Genomic DNA, 18,038 nt, shown 5'->3' with positions numbered 1-18,038 from the left:
CTCCCTTTCTCCCTTTCTCCCTTTCTCCCTTTCTCCCTTTCTCCCTTTCTCCCTTTCTCCCTTTCTCCCTTTCTCCCTTTCTCCCTTTCTCCCTTTCTCCCTTTCTCCCTTTCTCCCTTTCTCCCTTTCTCCCTTTCTCCCTTTCTCCCTTTCTCCCTTTCTCTCTCTCTCTCTCTCTCTCTCTCTCTCTCTCTCTCTCTCTCTCTCTCTCTCCCCCTCTCCCCCTCTCCCCCTCTCCCCCTCTCCCTAGTTGGGGGTGGTCTTTCATTGATTCTGTTATTGGTTATTATTCTTTAGTTTTATTGAGTATGCCCACAAGAAAATGAATCTCAGGGTTGCATGTAGTGATATATAAGCTGTGCTTTGTGTTTCTGGATGGTGTTAATCTGGTATTTCTTCAGGATCCTGGCGATCGTCCCAGAAACTGGAAATCCACAACCCTGTAAGGAAGCTCGGGTCACAGCTGACTGGGACTTAGGATGGCTGGCACTTACAGGATTCCCTGTGAATGCAGAGCAACTCACATCAGCCAAATGAGGCTCAATTTGGAAACCCACATCAAGGAGCACAGGAGGTGTATCCATTTGGGTTACCCATAAAAATTTGCAGTAGCAGAACATTACATTCACAATAGCCATAGGATTGTCATCGACAGCACAAAAATACTGTGCCACACCAATTGTTTTTGGGACTTTCTGGTGAAGGAGGCCATTGAAATAAAACTAGAGAAAAAGAACTTTTAACAAACCTATAACTATATAACAATCACAGCACGGAAACAGGCCATCTTGGCCCTCCTAGTCCGTGCCGAACCCTTAATCTCACCTAGTCCCACCTACCCGCACTCAGCCCATAACCCTCCACTCCTTTCCTGTCCATATACCTATCCAATTTTACCTTAAATGACACAACTGAACTGGCCTCTACTTCTTCTACAGGAAGCTCATTCCATACAGCTATCACTCTTTGAGTAAAGAAATACCCCCTCGTGTTTCCCTTAAACTTCTGCCCCCTAACTCTCAAATCATGTCCTCTAGTTTGAATCAAAGATGAAGGTCTCACTGTAAGTAAGAACTGGAATTCAATTAAAACAAGATTTTGTTTTGCTGACATTGAGGGGGAGATTGTTATCTTGACACCATGCCAATAGGCGCTTTATATCTTTCCTGTACTTTGTGGTTTGAGATCTGGCCCATTATGGCAGTGTCATCTGCAGACTTCAGAGTAAAATTTGGTTATTTCGACCTTTATCAGCAATAGGCAAATTGAAATTGATCAAGTTTGTCCCGAATAGAGTTGATGTGCATCATGACCAGCCTCTCGAAGGAGTTCATAACGATGGATGTCAGAATCACTGGCAGTAGTTGTCAAGGTATATTACCTTGTTTATCTTTGGCACTAGGATAATAGTGGGCCTAAGGCAGATGGGAGCATCACTGGAGTAGAGATGGGTTCAAGATATCCATGACTACTTCCTCTAGCAGGATCTGAGGATGTAGGCAGGGTACTCCATCCAGACCAGTTGCTTTCCAAGGGTTTACTCTCAGCAAGGCTGATGTCTGACTTATTGACCTGGGAATAGCATGCCATCTCTGCAGTATGAGAACACTTCATTATTGGAGGCACCGTCTTTAAGATGAGATGTTGAAACAGTCTGTTTGTGCAGACTTTAAAAAAAAATTCCATTGACAAAGTGCTCTCCCAGTGATCTGACCAACATCTGTCATTCAACCAAAGTCACCAGAATGACAAATTAATTGGACCCTAGATTTCTTGCTTTTGGGATTTGAATGTGCACAAATGGCTACCGGACACTGATTTTAAACATTTCACAAGTAATTGATTAAAAAATATATAAAAGCAATGATCACTTTTTCCCCATTACTAGCAGTCAAGTCTTGTTAGTGACAAGGCATCAGGTGATGTTATCCTGGGTTGCTCTTGAAAGGCTTTGAATGAAGGCAAAGCTGGGTCAGAGGTTTATTTTCTGTTAAAGCTCCCAAGATGTTTGCAATATCTATACATCTCTAGAATTTGCTGACATTAAAAAATGCAAGTGATGAAAATTATTAAAATAATGAACATTTTGAAAATAAATTTAAAACTAAATAAAAAATATTAAATGTAAAAATATAATTCAAACGAAGTTTGCTTCCTCTTTTCCTTTGAATCCACAGGCTTAGAATCCCCAATGAAATCAATCCTTTTTCAGTTTTTGTGCCAGGTCTGATCTGGCATGGGATCAGAGTGCTGATGCTCTGGCATAGTGCTGGGGAATCCCAGCATGACTGAACCCTCCTGAGTCTAGTTACAGATGAAGAGAACAATTCTGCATTAACCCCCATCTAAAAGGGCTTTCAAAAGATTCACCACAACTATTGTCGACTAGCCTTCAGGTGATGAAATCTATTGTCTGAAGCTTTGAAATAAATATCAGAAGTAAAAGATAAAAACAGATTTTAGCAGAATGCTAAACTACTTGATGCTTTCAACAGTAGGCTGATTCTAAAGATCAGTGGATTTGATTTGACTGTGTGAATTGTGGTCACATTTGCTGGTCACATTCTCTGAAGCTTTAAACTTACCAGGTGTTGTCAGTGTAACCAATCTTGCCAGCTGAAACAGTTCTGAGCTCATGGTGAATCATGTGCCTTGTGCGCTTTAAACTTGTTAGCTCCTACTTGTTATTAAATACCATCTTTGCCTTTATCACTCAAAGCACAAAATCCAGATTAGACCGCCGTCTCAGAATTCCTCAAATCTTTAATTTGTCCATTGTCTGTGTTAATATTTTCAAAATTTCACCTGCAGCATATGAGACCACAAGACATAGGAGCAAAATTGGGCCATTTGCCCCATCGAGATGGCTCTGCCATTTCATCATGGTTCATCCATTTCACTGTCAACCCCATTCTCCTGCCTTCTCCCAGTTACACTTCATGCCCTCTCTAATCAAGAAACTATCAACTTCTGCCTTAAATATACCCAATAACTTGTGGCAACTTATTCCACAGATTCACCACCCTTTGGCTAAAAAAAAGATTCCTCCTCACCTCCTTTCTAAGTGGACGTCCCTCTATTCTGAAGCTGTGTCTTCTGGTTTAGGATCCCCCACAATAAGAAATATCCTCTCCACATCCACTCTATCGAGACCTTTCTGCATTTGATAGGATTTAATGGGATCCCTCCTCATCCTTCTGAATTCCAGTGAGTGCAGGCCCAGCCATCAAACACTCTACAAGTGATAAGCCTTTCAATACCAGAATCATTTTCATGAACCTCCTTTCAACCCTCCCCAATGTCAGTACATCCTTTCTTAGATAAAGGATCCAAGACTGCTCACAATATTCCAAGTGGGGCCTCACCATGCTTTCCAAAGCCTGAACATTGCATCCTTGCTTTTGTATTCTAGTCCTCTTGAAATGAATGTTAACATCACATTTGTCTTCCTCACCACCAACTCCACCTGCAAATTAACTTTTAGTAATTCCTGCACAAGGATGCCCAAGTCCCTCTGCACCCCCATTTAGAAAATAGCCTACACTTTTATTTCTTCTACCGAAGTGCATGACCATACACTTCCTGACACTGTATTATATCTGCCACTTCTTTGCCCATTCTCCTAATCTATCAAAGTCCTTCTGTAGACTCTGCTTCCTCAAAACTATCTGCCCCTCCACCTATCTTTGTATTTTCTGTATACTTGGCCACAAAGTCATCAATTCCACCATCCAAATAATTGACATAATGTAGAATGTAAAAGGAAGCAGTATCAAAAAAGACCCCTGTGGATCATCACTAGTCACCAGCCGCAACCAGAAGAGGCTCCATTTATTCCCACTTTTTGCCTCCTACTTATCAGCCAATGCTCTAGCCACGCTAGTATTTTTCCTGTAATACCATGGGCTCTTAACTTGTTAAGCAGCCTCATGTGTGCCACCTTGTCAAAGGCCTTCTGAACACCCAAGTACACAACATCCACTGATTCTCCATGTCTATCCTGCTTGATATTTCTTCAAAGAATTCCAACATATTTGCCAAGTAATATTTTACCTTAAGGGAAAAGTAGTAAAGTTACTTAGTACTTAGTAATAAATTACTTAGTAGTAGTAGTAGTAGTAGTAGTAAAATGGATTCAACAGTGGCTGGATGGGAGTTGCCAGAGAGTAGTGGTGGATAACTGTTTGTTGGGTTGGAGACCGGTAACTAGTGGTGTTGCTCAGGGATCTGTAATGGGTCCAATGTTGTTTGTCATATACATTAATGATCTGGATGATGGGATGGTAAATTGGATTAGTAAGTATGCAGATGATACTAAGATAGGTGGCATTGTAGATAATGGAGTAGGTTTTCAAAACTTGCAGAGAGATTTAGGCTAGTTAAAAGAGTGGGCTGAATGATGGCAGATGGAGTTTAATGCTGATAAGTGTGAGGTGCTACATTTTGGTAGGACTAATCAAAATAGGATATACATGGTAAATGGTAGGGCATTGAGGAATGCAGTAGAACAGAGTGATCTAGGAATAATGGTGCATATTTCTCCGAAGATGGAATCTTGTGAATAGGGTGATGAAGAAAGCTTTTGGTATGTTGGCCTTTATAAATCAGAGCATTGAGTATAGGAGTTGGGATGTAATGTTAAAATTGTACAAGGCATTGGTGAGGCCAAATATGGAGTATTGTGTACAGTTCTGGTCACCAAATTATAGGAAAGATGTCAACAAAATAGAGGGAATACAGAGGAGATTTACTAGAATGTTACCTGGGTTTCAGCACCTAAGTTATAGAGAAAGATTGAACAAGTTAGGTCTTTATTCTTTGGAGCATAGGAGGTTGAGTGGGGACTTGATAGAGGTATTTAAAATTATGAGGGGAATAGAAAGAGTTGACATGGATAGGCTTTTTCCATTGAGAGTGGGGGAGATTCAAACAAGAGGACATGAGTTGAGAGTTAAGGGGCAAAAGTTTAGGGGTAACACGAGAGAGGACCTTCTTTACTCAGAGAGTGGTAGCTGTGTGGACCGAGCTTCCAGTAGAAGTGGTAGAGGCAGGTTCGATATTGTCATTTAAAAAAAAATTGAATAAGTATATGGACAGGAAAGGAATGGAGGGTTATGGGCTGAGTGCAGGTAGGTGGGACTAGGTGAGAGTAAGTGTTCGGCACTGACTAGAAGGGCCGAGGTGGCCTGTTTCCGTGCTGTTAAGGTTATAAGTAAATCATGCTGACTTCAGCCTATTTTATCGTATGTCTCCAAGTACCCTGAAACCACATTCTTAACAATAAACCAACATCTTCCCAACCACTGAGGTCAGGCTAACTGGCCTATAATTTCCTTTCTAAAGCCTCTTTCCCTTTCTTCCTTCTTGAAGAGTGAAGTGACATTCACAATATTCCAGTCCTTTGGAATCGTGGCAGAATCCATTGATTCTTGAATGATCATTACTGATGCCTGTACAATTTCTCCAGCTTCCTCTTACAGAACCCTGGGATGTAGACTTCCTGGTCCAGGTAATTTTTCTACCTTGAGACCTTTCAGTTTCCTAAGCACCTTCTCCTTAGCAATGGCAAATTCTCTTACTTCTGCTCTTTGATGTGCTCGAATTTCTGGCTGGCTTCCACAGTGAAGACTGATGCAAAATTCCTATTCAGTTCATCTGCTATTTCCTTGATCCCCATTACTACCTCCCCAGCAGAATTTTCCAGTGGTCCAATATCAACTTTAACCTCTCTGTTAATCTTTATAAATCTGAAAAAAATTTGCTATAGTCTTTTATAGTATTGGCTAGTTTGTTTTCATATTTGTCTTTTCCCTCCATCTGGCTTTTTAGTTGCCTTCTGATCATTTTTAAAAGCTTCCCAATCCTTTAACACCATTAATTTTTGCTCTATTATGCCCTCTCTTTTGCTTTCATATTAGCTTTGACTTCCCTTGTCAGCCAATCTCCAACTTTGCTACAAAATCATCTACCTTATTCCATATACTGTATGCATTCAAATATAACATCATCGGTCCTCTATTTGTCACCATTTTCAATTTTGTTGCCATGTTACACTGCAACTCATCTCACTGAGTGCTATTTTGACTTATCATTTGCCTGTCCTTCCTCATAGTCTCACTACACACTGCCTTTGTATGTATACCAACAGTCCCTCCTCAACCCTATCACTCAGGTTTTCAAACCTCTGCAAAATTAGTTTAATTCCTCCACAGTAGTTCCAGCAAACTTGCCTGCAAGGATATTGCTCTTGCTCTGTTGCATGTGTAGACCATCCGTTTTGCACAGGTCATACTTTCCCCGGAAGAGATCCCAATATTCCAGAAACCTGAAACCCTGCCCCCTGCACCAATTCCTTAGCGACATATTCATCTGCCAAATCATCCTATTCTTACCGTCACCAATGTGTAGCATAGGTAGCAATCCAGAGATTACTTCTGCTTTTCAGCTTTCTACCTAGCTCCCTAAATTCTCTCTTTAGGACCTCTTCCCTTTCCTACCTATGCCATTGGTACTAATATGTACCAAGACTTCTGGCTGCTCACCCTCCCCTTTTAGAATGCCTTGGACCTAACCTGAAACATCCTTGACCCTGGCACCTGGGAGGCAACAGTCCATCCGGGTATCTCTATTGTGTCCACAGAATCTCATGTCTACTCAAGTATGGAATCCCCTATCACTTTTGCAGTCCTCTTCTCCCCCACTTCCCTTCTGAGCAACAGCACCAGACAGTGCCAGGGACATGGTGCTGTGTGCGCCCCCCCCCCCCCCCCTCCTCGGCCTGTAGGTACTTCTCCCCCACAGAGGTAGTCTGTACTGGCTGCCCATTTCTTTTCCCTTTCCTGACAGTCACCCTGGTACCTTTCTCCTGCAACTTCAGCATGACTATCTCCCTGTGGCTGTTATCTGTCACCTCCTCAGTTTCCTGATGAGCCAAAGATTGTTGAGTTGCAGCTCCAGCTCCGTAATTGGTTTTCTGAGGAGCTGAATAGGAGCTCAACTTTTTGAACAAAGTTGAGGAGTTATCGGATGAACGGCAACTCTGGCAGAGTCTGCAAGACATTACTTCCTACAAAGCGAAACCCAATTGCATGAATGGCATTGTACACAAGTCATTGAAGGTGGGCATGCAGGTACAGCAGGCGGTGAAAAAGGCAAATGGTATGTTGGCATTCATAGCAAAAGGATTTGAGTACAGGAGCAGGGAGGTTCTACTGCAGTTGTACAAGGCCTTGGTGAGACTGCAGCTAGAATATTGTGTGCAGTTTTGGTGTCCTAATCTGAGGAAAGACATTCTTGCCATAGAGGGAGTACAGAGAAGGTTCACCAGATTGATTCCTGGGATGGCAGGACTTTCATATAAATAAAGACTGGATCGACTAGGCTTATACTCACTGGAATTTAGAAGATTGAGGGGGGATCTTATTGAAACGTATAAAATTCTAAAGGGATTGGACAGGCTAGATGCAGGAAGATTGTTTTCGATGTTGGGGAAGTCCAGAACGAGGGGTCACAGTTTAAGGATAAAAGGGAAGCCTTTTAGGACCGAGATGAGGAAAAACTTCTTCACACAGAGAGTGGTGAATTTGTGGAATTCTCTGCCACAGGAAACAGTTGAGGCCGGTTCATTGGCTATATTTAAGAGGAAGTTAGATATGGCCCTTGTGGCTAAAGGGATCGGGGGTATGGAGAGAAAGCAGGTACAGGGTTCTGTGTTGGATGATCAGCCATGATCATACTGAATGGCAGTGCAGCCTCTAAGGGCCAAATGGCCTACTCCTGCACCTATTTTCTATGTTTCTATGTTTATTAGATAAAGTCAACACCTCCTACGCATGCTTTGAAAGGGAGACCACAACTACAGCTGTGAAGATCCCTGCTGCACCTCATGACCCTGTGATCTACGTCTCAGAGGCCGGTGTTTAAAGAGAGTGAACCCTCGCAAGGCAGAAGGTCCCGATGAAGTACCTGGTAAAGCTCTGAAAACCTGTGCCTGCCAACCAACTAGTAGGAGTATTCAAGGACGTTTTCAACCTCTCACTGCTATGGACAGAAGTTCCCACTTGCTTCAAAAAGACAACAATTATACCAGTGTCTAAGAAGAATAATGTGGGTTGCCTTAATGACAATTGCCTGGTAGCACTCACATCGACAGTGATGAAATGCTTTGAGAGGTTGGTTATGACTAGACTGAACTCCTGCCTCAGCAAGTTCCTAGACCCATTGCAATTTGCCTGTCACCACAATAGGTCAACGGCAGGTGCATCCTCAATGGCTCTCCACATGGCTTTACGCCACCTAGACCAACACAAATACCTATGTCAGGATGCTGTTCATTGTCTATAGCTCAGCATTTAATACGACCATTCCCACAATCCTGATTGAGAAGTTGCAGAACCTGGGCCTCTGTACCTCCCTCTGCAATTGGATCCTCGACTTCCTAACCTAAAGACCACAGTCTGTGTGGATTAGTGATAACATATCCTCTTCGCTGACTATCAACACTGGCGCACCTCAGGGGTGCGTACTTAGCCCACTGATCTACTCTCTGTATACATGTGACTGTGTGGCTAGGCGTAGCTCAAATACCATCTATAAATTTGCTGATGATACAACCATTGTTGGTAGAATCTCAGGTGGTGACAAGAGGGTGTACAGAAGCGAAGTATGCCAACCAGTGGAGTGTTGCCACAGCAACAACCTCGCACTCAACGTCAGTAAGATGAAAGAACTAATTGTCGACTTCAGGAAGGGTAAGATGAAGGAACACATACCAATCCTCAAAGAAGGATCAGAAGTGGAGAGAGTGAGCAGTTTCAAGTTCCTGGGTGTCAAAATCTCTGGGGTTCTAACCTGGTCCCAACATATTGATGTAGTTATAAAGAAGGCAAGACAGTGGCTATACTTTATTAGGAGTTTGAAGAGATTTGGCATGTCAACAAATAAACTCAAAAACTTCTATAGTTGTACTGTGGAGAGGATTCTGACAGGTTGCATCACTGTCTGGTATGGAGGGGCTACTACGCAGGACCAAAAGAAGCTGCAGACGGTTGTAAATCTAGTCAGCTCCATCTTGGTCACTAGCCTACAGAGTACCCAGGACATCTTCAGGGAGCCGTGTCTCAGAAAGGCAGCATCCATTATTAATGACCTCCAGCGCCCCCGGCATGCCTTTTTCTCACTGTTACCATGAGGTAGGAGGTACTCTTGATATGTCTTGTAGATTTTGGGGTTGTCAGGATGTGTGTCACTTGCTGTTGGGCAATTAGCCTCAGACCTGCTGATAGTCATTACACTTAAACGGCTGAATAGGATGAGTTTCTGATTAATGGCAACATGCTAAATATTTTTAATAGTGATCTGAGGATAGTAACCCATTGAATTATTGATAGTTGGCAATTAGACTCTGGAGTTGGTTATTGCCTAGCCCTTTTATGATACTTCTGGTTTTAGCCTTATGTCTGAACTATTGTGGTTCAATTGCAGGAGCTCTTATGAAAATTCATTTATGACAAGTAGTAGACTGGGATGGTGGATAACATCAAATCATTGCCCCCTTGCATGAAACCAGTAGTTGGTTGAAGAATTTATTAGAGTTCAACAGAATCTGTTTAATTCTATGTCTCTTATGAACACATGGATCATCTTTCCTTTTTATATAGACTAAGTTTATTCATGCTTCTGACCAATGTCCTATTCTTTATGCCAGTTACTAAAACACAGTTCATATGCATTGTATTTTGTTGAACAGCATTTTTCTTGTTGTTACAGCTCTTTTCAGTCAATTATGGTGTTGTTTTGTCCTTGGGTGTGATGCTACCATTAATATGTTCATGTGGAGTGTATTTTGATTGTACTCATTGAAATGGAGAAATTACTTCCAGTCTGTAAGTATTGCATCTATGTCCCTCTCCAAGATGGTGCACCTAAGTAGGCTAATATTAACAGAATTTGTTCACTTTTCCCTTCAATTTCAAATCTGAACCGTGACCCCCATAGTGCTTACATATCTATGCTCTACCATATACTAAAAACAATTATGGAATGGGTGATTTTATTTCTCCTGTCTTCCCCTGCTCATTAATAGGTCAAGTTGTAAGTAGCTTGAGGGTCATTCAGGTGTCAAAGCACTTATGTGAACTGGCAAAATTAGTTGAATATACACTCAACAGCCATTTTAGGTACCTCCTGTACCTAATAAAATGGCCACTGAGTGTACATCAAGGTTTGACATAGTGTGCATTCAGAGGTGTTATTCTGCACACAATAGCTGTAACATTTGTTTATTTGAGTCGTGTCACCTTCCTGTCAGCTTGAACCAGTCTGATCATGCTCCTCTGACTCACACAAAATGCTGGCGGCAGCATTTATGGAAAAGAGTAAACCGGCGATGTTTCAGTCTGAGATACTTCATCAATCCCAGATCAGCAGCTTCTGAGATACTTTAACAACGTTGTCTGGTATTATCAATCATTCCACAGCAAAGCCACTTAGACATTTCTTCCTCATTTTGACATGTGGTCAGTACAATGGCTGAACCTCTTGACCATGTCAATATGCTTTTATGCTTTGAATTGCTGCCACATGATGGGCTGATTAGATAGCGTACAGGAATGCCTAATAAAGTGGCCACTATCTGTATATCTCCTCATTATTGCATTGTTTGAACAGAAAGCAGAGCTGAAAACTTGCCCAGTTACAGTGATACTGAATTCTTAATCCTTAGGAGCTAAACTCAGTTAAAAAATAGTAAGTAGAAAAATAGAAAACCATATGCCTGTTTCTCTATTAAGTAATGAAGGATATGTGGTTAGTAATATAAATGCTAGGAAAAGTCTAATTAATTGGAACAAAACTAAAGAAAATAAGTACTAGTAAAATACTGTTTCTTCTAATATTGTTTTGAATAGGTCTGAAAACTGATAAATTTTCAGGGCCTGCAAATGTAGGTCACAGAATACTGAAATGTAGCCATAGAATTAGTGATTGCATTGATAAACTGCAGAATTTTACAGAACATTGAATGGTTCCTGCAAATAGGAAAATGACAAAGATAAACCCATTATTCAAATAAGAGGGAGAGAAAGTATACTTAGTGACCATGTTTCATTATATCAGTGATGGGGCAATGCTTATAAAGAAAGTGGTAACAGGACACCTAGAAAATATCAGCTTGATTAGACAATGGCAGAATGGATTTATGTGAAAGAGGTTTTAAATGACATACCTGCTTGAAATAGTTTCATTGTGAATTAAAGAGTTTTATTGCATTGAAGACTACTAAGGAATAAGTGCACTGCAATGGTCAATTTGCAGGTTGAACTGCACTTGGCAATTAATCTACTGTGGTCATGTAGTAGAGTTATTGTGCCGAGATTTGTTATTGTAACTGCTACAAATAACTTGTTGAGAATTCACAAGTCAGAAGATTTTTGGCAATATGATATTTTCACATGGATAGCACAATGGCGTGGGGAAAATTACCACAACTTGATAGTGATTTGTCCGATCTACATCAACTTGAAGCTTGAGGAAAGGCCTTGTGTTGTTTAAGTTTAGACTTTCAAGTTGCATTTTTGAGACAAGATGTACACCGGCTGCAGGAAGAATGTTTAGATCATCTGCTTGATTAACACATCTTGTTCTTAATTCAAAGGCAATTGAAAATAAGGTGATATACACACAGGAGTAATTCACATCCACAGTCTAATTGAGAAACATTTTAACTTTAAAGATTTAGCTTAACCACCTAATGGATTTTAAACAAGTGGTATTGATCTACAAAATCAGTGCTTGGCAATTAAAAGAAACTTTACTGTTCAAATTTGCTGTTTGTTTAATACTGCCTTTACAGAGGAAACTTACAGCAAGCTAATTTTTAAATAGATGTTTAAAATCTTTAAAAAGATGTTTAGATGTTTAAATTAAATAGATGTTTAATTTGGCCAGATTAGAGAGATGCTGTGTGTCCAGAAATCAGATGAGGCTTTCATCTGCCTTTAACTATAGAGACACAAGTGTGCAATGTAGCATATATATATATATTGTGAATGTTGCATGTAGGATCTCTACCAGTGATGTTCTGCAGGGATCCATTCTAGGACTTCTGTTCTTTGTGATTTTTATAAATGACGTGGATGAAGAAGTGGTTTAGTAAATTTCAAGACTAGACAAAGGTTGGTGGAATTCAGAATAGTGTGGAGGATTGTGATAGGTTGCAATGGGACATTAACAGTATGTAGAGCTGTGCTGAGAAGTAGAAGATGGAGTAAAAATGTGAATTGATTCACTTTAGAAGATCAAATTTGAAGGCAGCATACAGGGTTAATGGCAGGGTTCTGAACAGTGTGGAGGAAAGAGGGATCTTGGGGTTCACAGCAATAGATCCCTCAAAAGTTGTAGCACAAGTAGATAGCAAACACAAGGAAATCTGCAGATGCTGGATATTCAAGCAACACACACAAAATGCTGGTGGAACACAGCAGGCCAGGCAGCATCTATAGGAAGAAGTACAGTCGACGTTTCGGGCCGAGACCCTTTGTCAGGACTAACTGAAAGAAAAGATAGTAAGAGAGTTGAGAGGGGGAGGGGGAAATCCGAAATGATAGGAGAAGACAGGAGGAGGAGGGATGAAGCTAAGAGCTGAAAAGGTGATTGTGAGAAGGGAAAGGATCATGGAACAGGAGGCCTGGGGAGAAAGAAAGGAGGAGGGGAGCACCAGAGGGAGATGGAGAACAGGCAAGGAGTGATTGTGAGAGGGGCAGAGAGAGAGAAAAAAAGGGGGGAAGGGAATAATTAATAAATAGATAGATAAATAAATAAGGGATGGGATAAGAAGGGGAGGAGGGGCATTAACGGAAGTTAGAGAAATCAATGTTCATGCCATCAGTTTGGAGGCTACCCAGATGGAATATAAGGTGTTGTTCCTCCAACCTGAGTGTGGCTTCATCTTGACAGCAGCGGAGGCCATGGATAGATGTATCAGAATGTGAACGGGATGTGGAATTAAAATGTGTGGCCACTGGGAGATCCTGCTTTCTCTGGTGGACAGAGCGTAGGTGTTCAGCGAACTGGTCTCCTGGTCTGCGTCAGGTCTCACCAATATATTGAAGGCTGCACCGGGAGCACTGGACGCAGTATATCACACAAGTAGATACATTGTTAAAAGGGCATAAACTGTGTTGGCCTTAATTAGTCAGTGGGATTGTGTTTAAGCCATGAGGTAATGTTGCAGCTCTATAAAATCCCTGGGTAGACCACACTTGGAATATTTTGTTTAGTTCTGATCTCTTCATTATAGCAAGGATGGGGAAGCTTTAGGGGGTGCAAAGGAGATTCATCAGAATACTGTTTGGACTAGATAGCATGTCTTAAGAGGCTAGTTTGAGTGACTTTGAGTGCTCTTTTGGAGTGAAGGAGGATGAAAGGTGACGATAGAGGTGTACAAGATTAGAAGAGACATAGATTGAATGGATAACCAGAGACTTTTTCCCAGTGCAGAATTGGCTAATATGAGGGAGAGGAGTATAATTTAAGGGTAATTGGAGGAAGTGTAGGGAGAATGTTAGAGCTAGGTTCTTTACACAGAGAGTGGCTTGTGCGTGGAGTACCCTGCTAGGGGTGGTGGTAGAAACAGATAAATTAAAGGGTATTTAAGAAACTCTTAAATAAGCATACAGTTGATAGAAAAATAGAGAGCTTTGTATGAGGAAGGCTTAAATTGATATTAGAGTAGGTTTAAAAGCTGACACAATATTGTAGGTTGAAGGGCTTGTACTGTGCTGTAATGTTCTATGTTCTTGCAAAGAAAATGCTAATTTGTTAAAATGACAATAAAGAAAGCCATGGTGGAATATGGCAAAATTATTTTGTTTTATTTACTTTACAGGATATTTTCCAAAGAGACCGAGATCACTGAAAGTTATTATCAACCCATATAGTCACAAAAAGGAAGCTAAACAAGTTTACTATGAACATGTTGCACCTCTTTTCAAGCTGGCTGATATCAAGACAGACATCACCAGTGAGTTGAACCGATTTTCATATGCTTATCTGCACATCTGACATTTAAGTATTTCATATTTAATGCAATGAGGTAAACTGAATGGTCCAGGATAGATGATCTGTTATGTGTGTACCAAGGAACTTGGTGCTCTTCACTCCCTCCACACCAGAGATGTGCATTGGAGAGTGTCAACTTGTGCCTTCCTGAAGTCCACAATCATCTCTTTTGTCTTGTCCACGCTGAAACTCTGGTTGTTGTTCTCGCAGCATCTGACAAGCCTCTCTACCTCCCCTTTAAATGCCAACTAATCATTGTTGTTGATGAGGCTAACTACTGTTGTATCATCAACAAACTTGCAATTTCAGATGATGCAATTTCAGCTGGATTTGACAGTGTGGTCATGAGTCAGCAGCATGAACAACAATGGACTGAGCTTACAGCCCTGAGGAGGTGGGGGAGGGCGATGGGAAAGGAATCAGTTCTTAGAGTGATGGAGCGTGAGATGTTGCTGCCAACTCAGACTCACTGGGTCTTCCTGTCAAGAAGTCCAAGATCCAGTTACAGAGAGGCATGTTGAGTCCCACTGAGGACAGTTTACCCACTAGCTTCTGTGGGATGATGATTGTGTTAAACACTGAGCTGAAGTCAATGAACATCATCCTTGCATATGAGGCATTGTTTTCTAGGTGGGACTGGTGGAGTGGAGGGGTGAGGCTATGACATCATCAATGGATGGGTTTGAGCTGTAGGCAAACTGGAAAGGGTTCAATGCAGCTGGAAGGTATGATTCAGAATTAGAAATCAAATATGATTTAAATTGCAGAGAATGGAGAGGGTGGAAAGTATAAAGGAAATGTTTGCATTAAACCAAGAGAAACAGAATGACGCAAGTATTGATTGGATGGTGCCAACAGGAAGAGTGGTGAATTTCATTAATGGGTCAGATCTGTCTGAAGGAGATGTTAGTAGTAGAAGATGAATGGGAAGAACAGAAAGTCAGACTGAAACTGGGGTTGGTTACAAGTCATTGTAGTTTGTGAAATAAGAGGATATTTGGAAATATTAGTTATAGCAACATTCATGGAGAGAAAAAATAATTAAATACCATCAACCTGTGAGCTTAATTTCAAAGTGATCAGTTCTGAATCAATTTGAGAAAGCTACTTGCCTGATATTGTTGAATTCAGTGTTAAATCCTAATGGTTTTAGCATGCCATTTTTGTAGTTGTTCTACCTTAAGCTATGTAGGCTGGAGAGGGATTGATAGAGACTTAAAATAGTGAGTTAGTGATATTTTTTTTTAAATTCAGCCTACGTGTTTGTGCTATAAAATGCCCATGAAAAGTGCCACCACGATTTTATAAACGCAATTTACACTTCTTCCATGCTTTCTCTCACTTGAGCAGTTTTCGGTTATTCCTCTGCATGCATAAATACGTGTGGTAGATTTTAATGGTATACCACAAAGTTTTTGAAGTAATTTTCTTCCTCTTCCCTCCCATTTATTAAATGAACAAAGATGGATTGCAGAACAGTACTTTTCAGATTTAGATGACATATTTTGATTAAAAGGACAAGTAATCTATATTGTTTAAATTTTGTTTTGAAGTTTAATTTTTCTGAGAAGCTGGCTAATGTCAGATATGTCAGTATTCTGCTCAGCAGTTTTATTTACTGTGTCACAAATGCAGTGGATGTTATTGTTTTTAGGTGACTTAATCCAAAAAATTTAAACGTTCACTGCTCCCCCTACAGTTACATTGAATAATTTACACTAGGGTGTTTTGCATTTATTTTGTGATACTTGCTGGCAATTAAATACAAAATGGAGTTTGTCAGTTAATTATTTTTTCATTGCTAATTCTTAAAATAAAGATTATTCCTATTCCTAGATGCTGCAGTTTCAAGCAGAGGTGAAACAATTGTCCAATATGTTAAGCAATTGTAAGAGTGCTAATACTGAGAAGTATTATAAACCATATTTGCAATTTTTAAGTAGTTCTTTCACATAATCTCATGGACAAATTTAATACATTTTTAAAGTAGTGCATTGCTGAAATTATGACCAGAAGCACACTGGTACCGGGAAACAGACAAGCATGAAAGATTAATGTAATCTTACAGATAATGATGCACATTCTTACACAAAAAATCCATCTGCAAGTGTCATGTCAGTCATCAGAAATCTTTGATGGGTAGATACAGCTGGGCCGTCTCTTCTGGCAAAGCTGCTCTAGAAAATGCTAAATGTAGTTATGATGCTTAGTGCCATCTGCAGCATGCCAGCTCATCCCTTCTTCATTGGCATTTAGAATGCCACATAGGGCATAAGCAGTAGAGATGACAATATGGAATGACAGATTCAGACCCTCTGGAGACTGTAAACTCTGGTGTGTAGCTTTTGCCACCTTCCCTCTACTTTCATTTGATGATGTTGCTGGTGTTTTCATGTACCTTATACTTTTTCATTCAAAGTAATGTTTCTTTATTCCTTTAATTATAAGATTACATACTTAGAAGTAAACCTGAACTGAACTAAATCATGGCATGATAAATGTAAAAATGAATAATTAGAAGATTCTATACAGATGTATTCAATTTTGGTAAAATCAGTACAAACTGCCTTGGCATCTAATTATATGTTTTCATTGCTTTTTCCCCTTAATTATAAAATAGATTTTCTAGTAAAATTTGCCTTTTATAGCCTTACCATATGTTCATACATATGGCAACCACATTCAACAGTCCCAAATTTTTTTAAAAAGTGTTCTCAAATCATTAGCTAATTTAATTTTTGTATGCCTGATTTTCTTTTGTAGTTACAGAGTACCAAGGACATGGATTCTTGATTCTCAAGGAGTATAAATTTGAAGAATTTGATGGGTATGTTCTTCTTGAAACATCATTCACAATATATTTTTTGAATGTTGTCAATCTGTGATAAGTAACCCCTGAAAATAAATACTTCAGAAGTTTTTTCATCAACAAGACCATAGTTCATCAGATATTAATCAGACACCTGCAGTTTAGAGTAATATGACTTTTAGACAAAGAATTTCTCATGTCTCAGTGGGTATGAGTTTAATTACCTGTTCTGGTGTGGTGGCTTAGCATTGCAATTATTGTAATATTTTTCTGTTCTTATTTACAGTGGTGAAACTTGTATACAAGGCCAAGGCAAACCACCTAACCTGTTAATAAACAAAAATTGATAAAACTACTTTCATCCATATCAGTACTTACATCTTCAATGTATTCTTCCAATAGTTTGTCCCAAATAGATTGTATCAAATTCAGTCTTCTTGGTAGTGAATAGCACATCAAGTTTCAGATGAAACGAAGTTTAATAAAGACCATTTAGTGTATGTTTTTTTATTATGTTAAGTTGCAGATTGTCAACTTTTTTGTGACCCTGCTAACATGGTTTTTGTTCACTCTTGAGAATAACATATTTCAACTTTTAGATGAGGTAAGCAAAATGGAAAAGGAGGATGGTCTCTTGATGATAAATCATAAGAGGAAGGCAATTGAGAGAAAAGGTCTTGGCTCTGTAAATCATGAAGCTGAATCATTGTGGGTGAGGCAAAGAAACAGCAAGGAGCAGAAGACATCAGTAGGATTTGCCTGCAGGCCTTCAAACAGTAATTGTAATGTAGTGCATGGTATAAATCAAGAAATTATAGATTAATGTATTGAGGGTAATACAAGTGACCTCTGCATTATGGCCATTGAAGAATTAGAAATGTGTCCTTATGGAATTCACAAATGACTATCTTAAAAACTTGAGATACGGAATAAAATTCACTCTAATGGAATTAATCTTAGGGGGAAAATTAAAAAATATGTACAACTTTAAATTCTTTTCATAGCTTTGTACTGTGGCAAATCAAGATATGGACTGTATTCTAGGAAAGGAACACCACCACCCCATAATGCAAGATTGCTGATATAATATTAATGGTCACTTGAATTACTCTTCAGCACGGCAAACAAGGTTGCAATAGTAATGTGAATGATGACTTTGTGGACTCTATAA

General features: G+C 39.9%; 1 protein-coding gene across 1 annotated transcript in view; it reads left to right on the top strand.

The window, feature by feature from the left end:
* Window positions 1-18,038, top strand: part of cerkl (ceramide kinase-like) — a 188,087-nt gene that overhangs the window by 84,802 nt on the left and 85,247 nt on the right. Inside the window, exons 3-4 of the mRNA XM_059966801.1 lie at window positions 13,886-14,020; window positions 16,822-16,885. Of these exons, the coding sequence (XP_059822784.1) occupies window positions 13,886-14,020; window positions 16,822-16,885 (199 nt within the window). The remainder of the gene's footprint in view (window positions 1-13,885; window positions 14,021-16,821; window positions 16,886-18,038) is intronic.

The sequence above is a fragment of the Hypanus sabinus genome, chromosome 4 (assembly GCF_030144855.1).
Source record: "Hypanus sabinus isolate sHypSab1 chromosome 4, sHypSab1.hap1, whole genome shotgun sequence".
Taxonomy (NCBI): Eukaryota; Metazoa; Chordata; class Chondrichthyes; order Myliobatiformes; family Dasyatidae; genus Hypanus; species Hypanus sabinus.
This window is presented reverse-complemented; position numbering and strand designations above follow the sequence as displayed.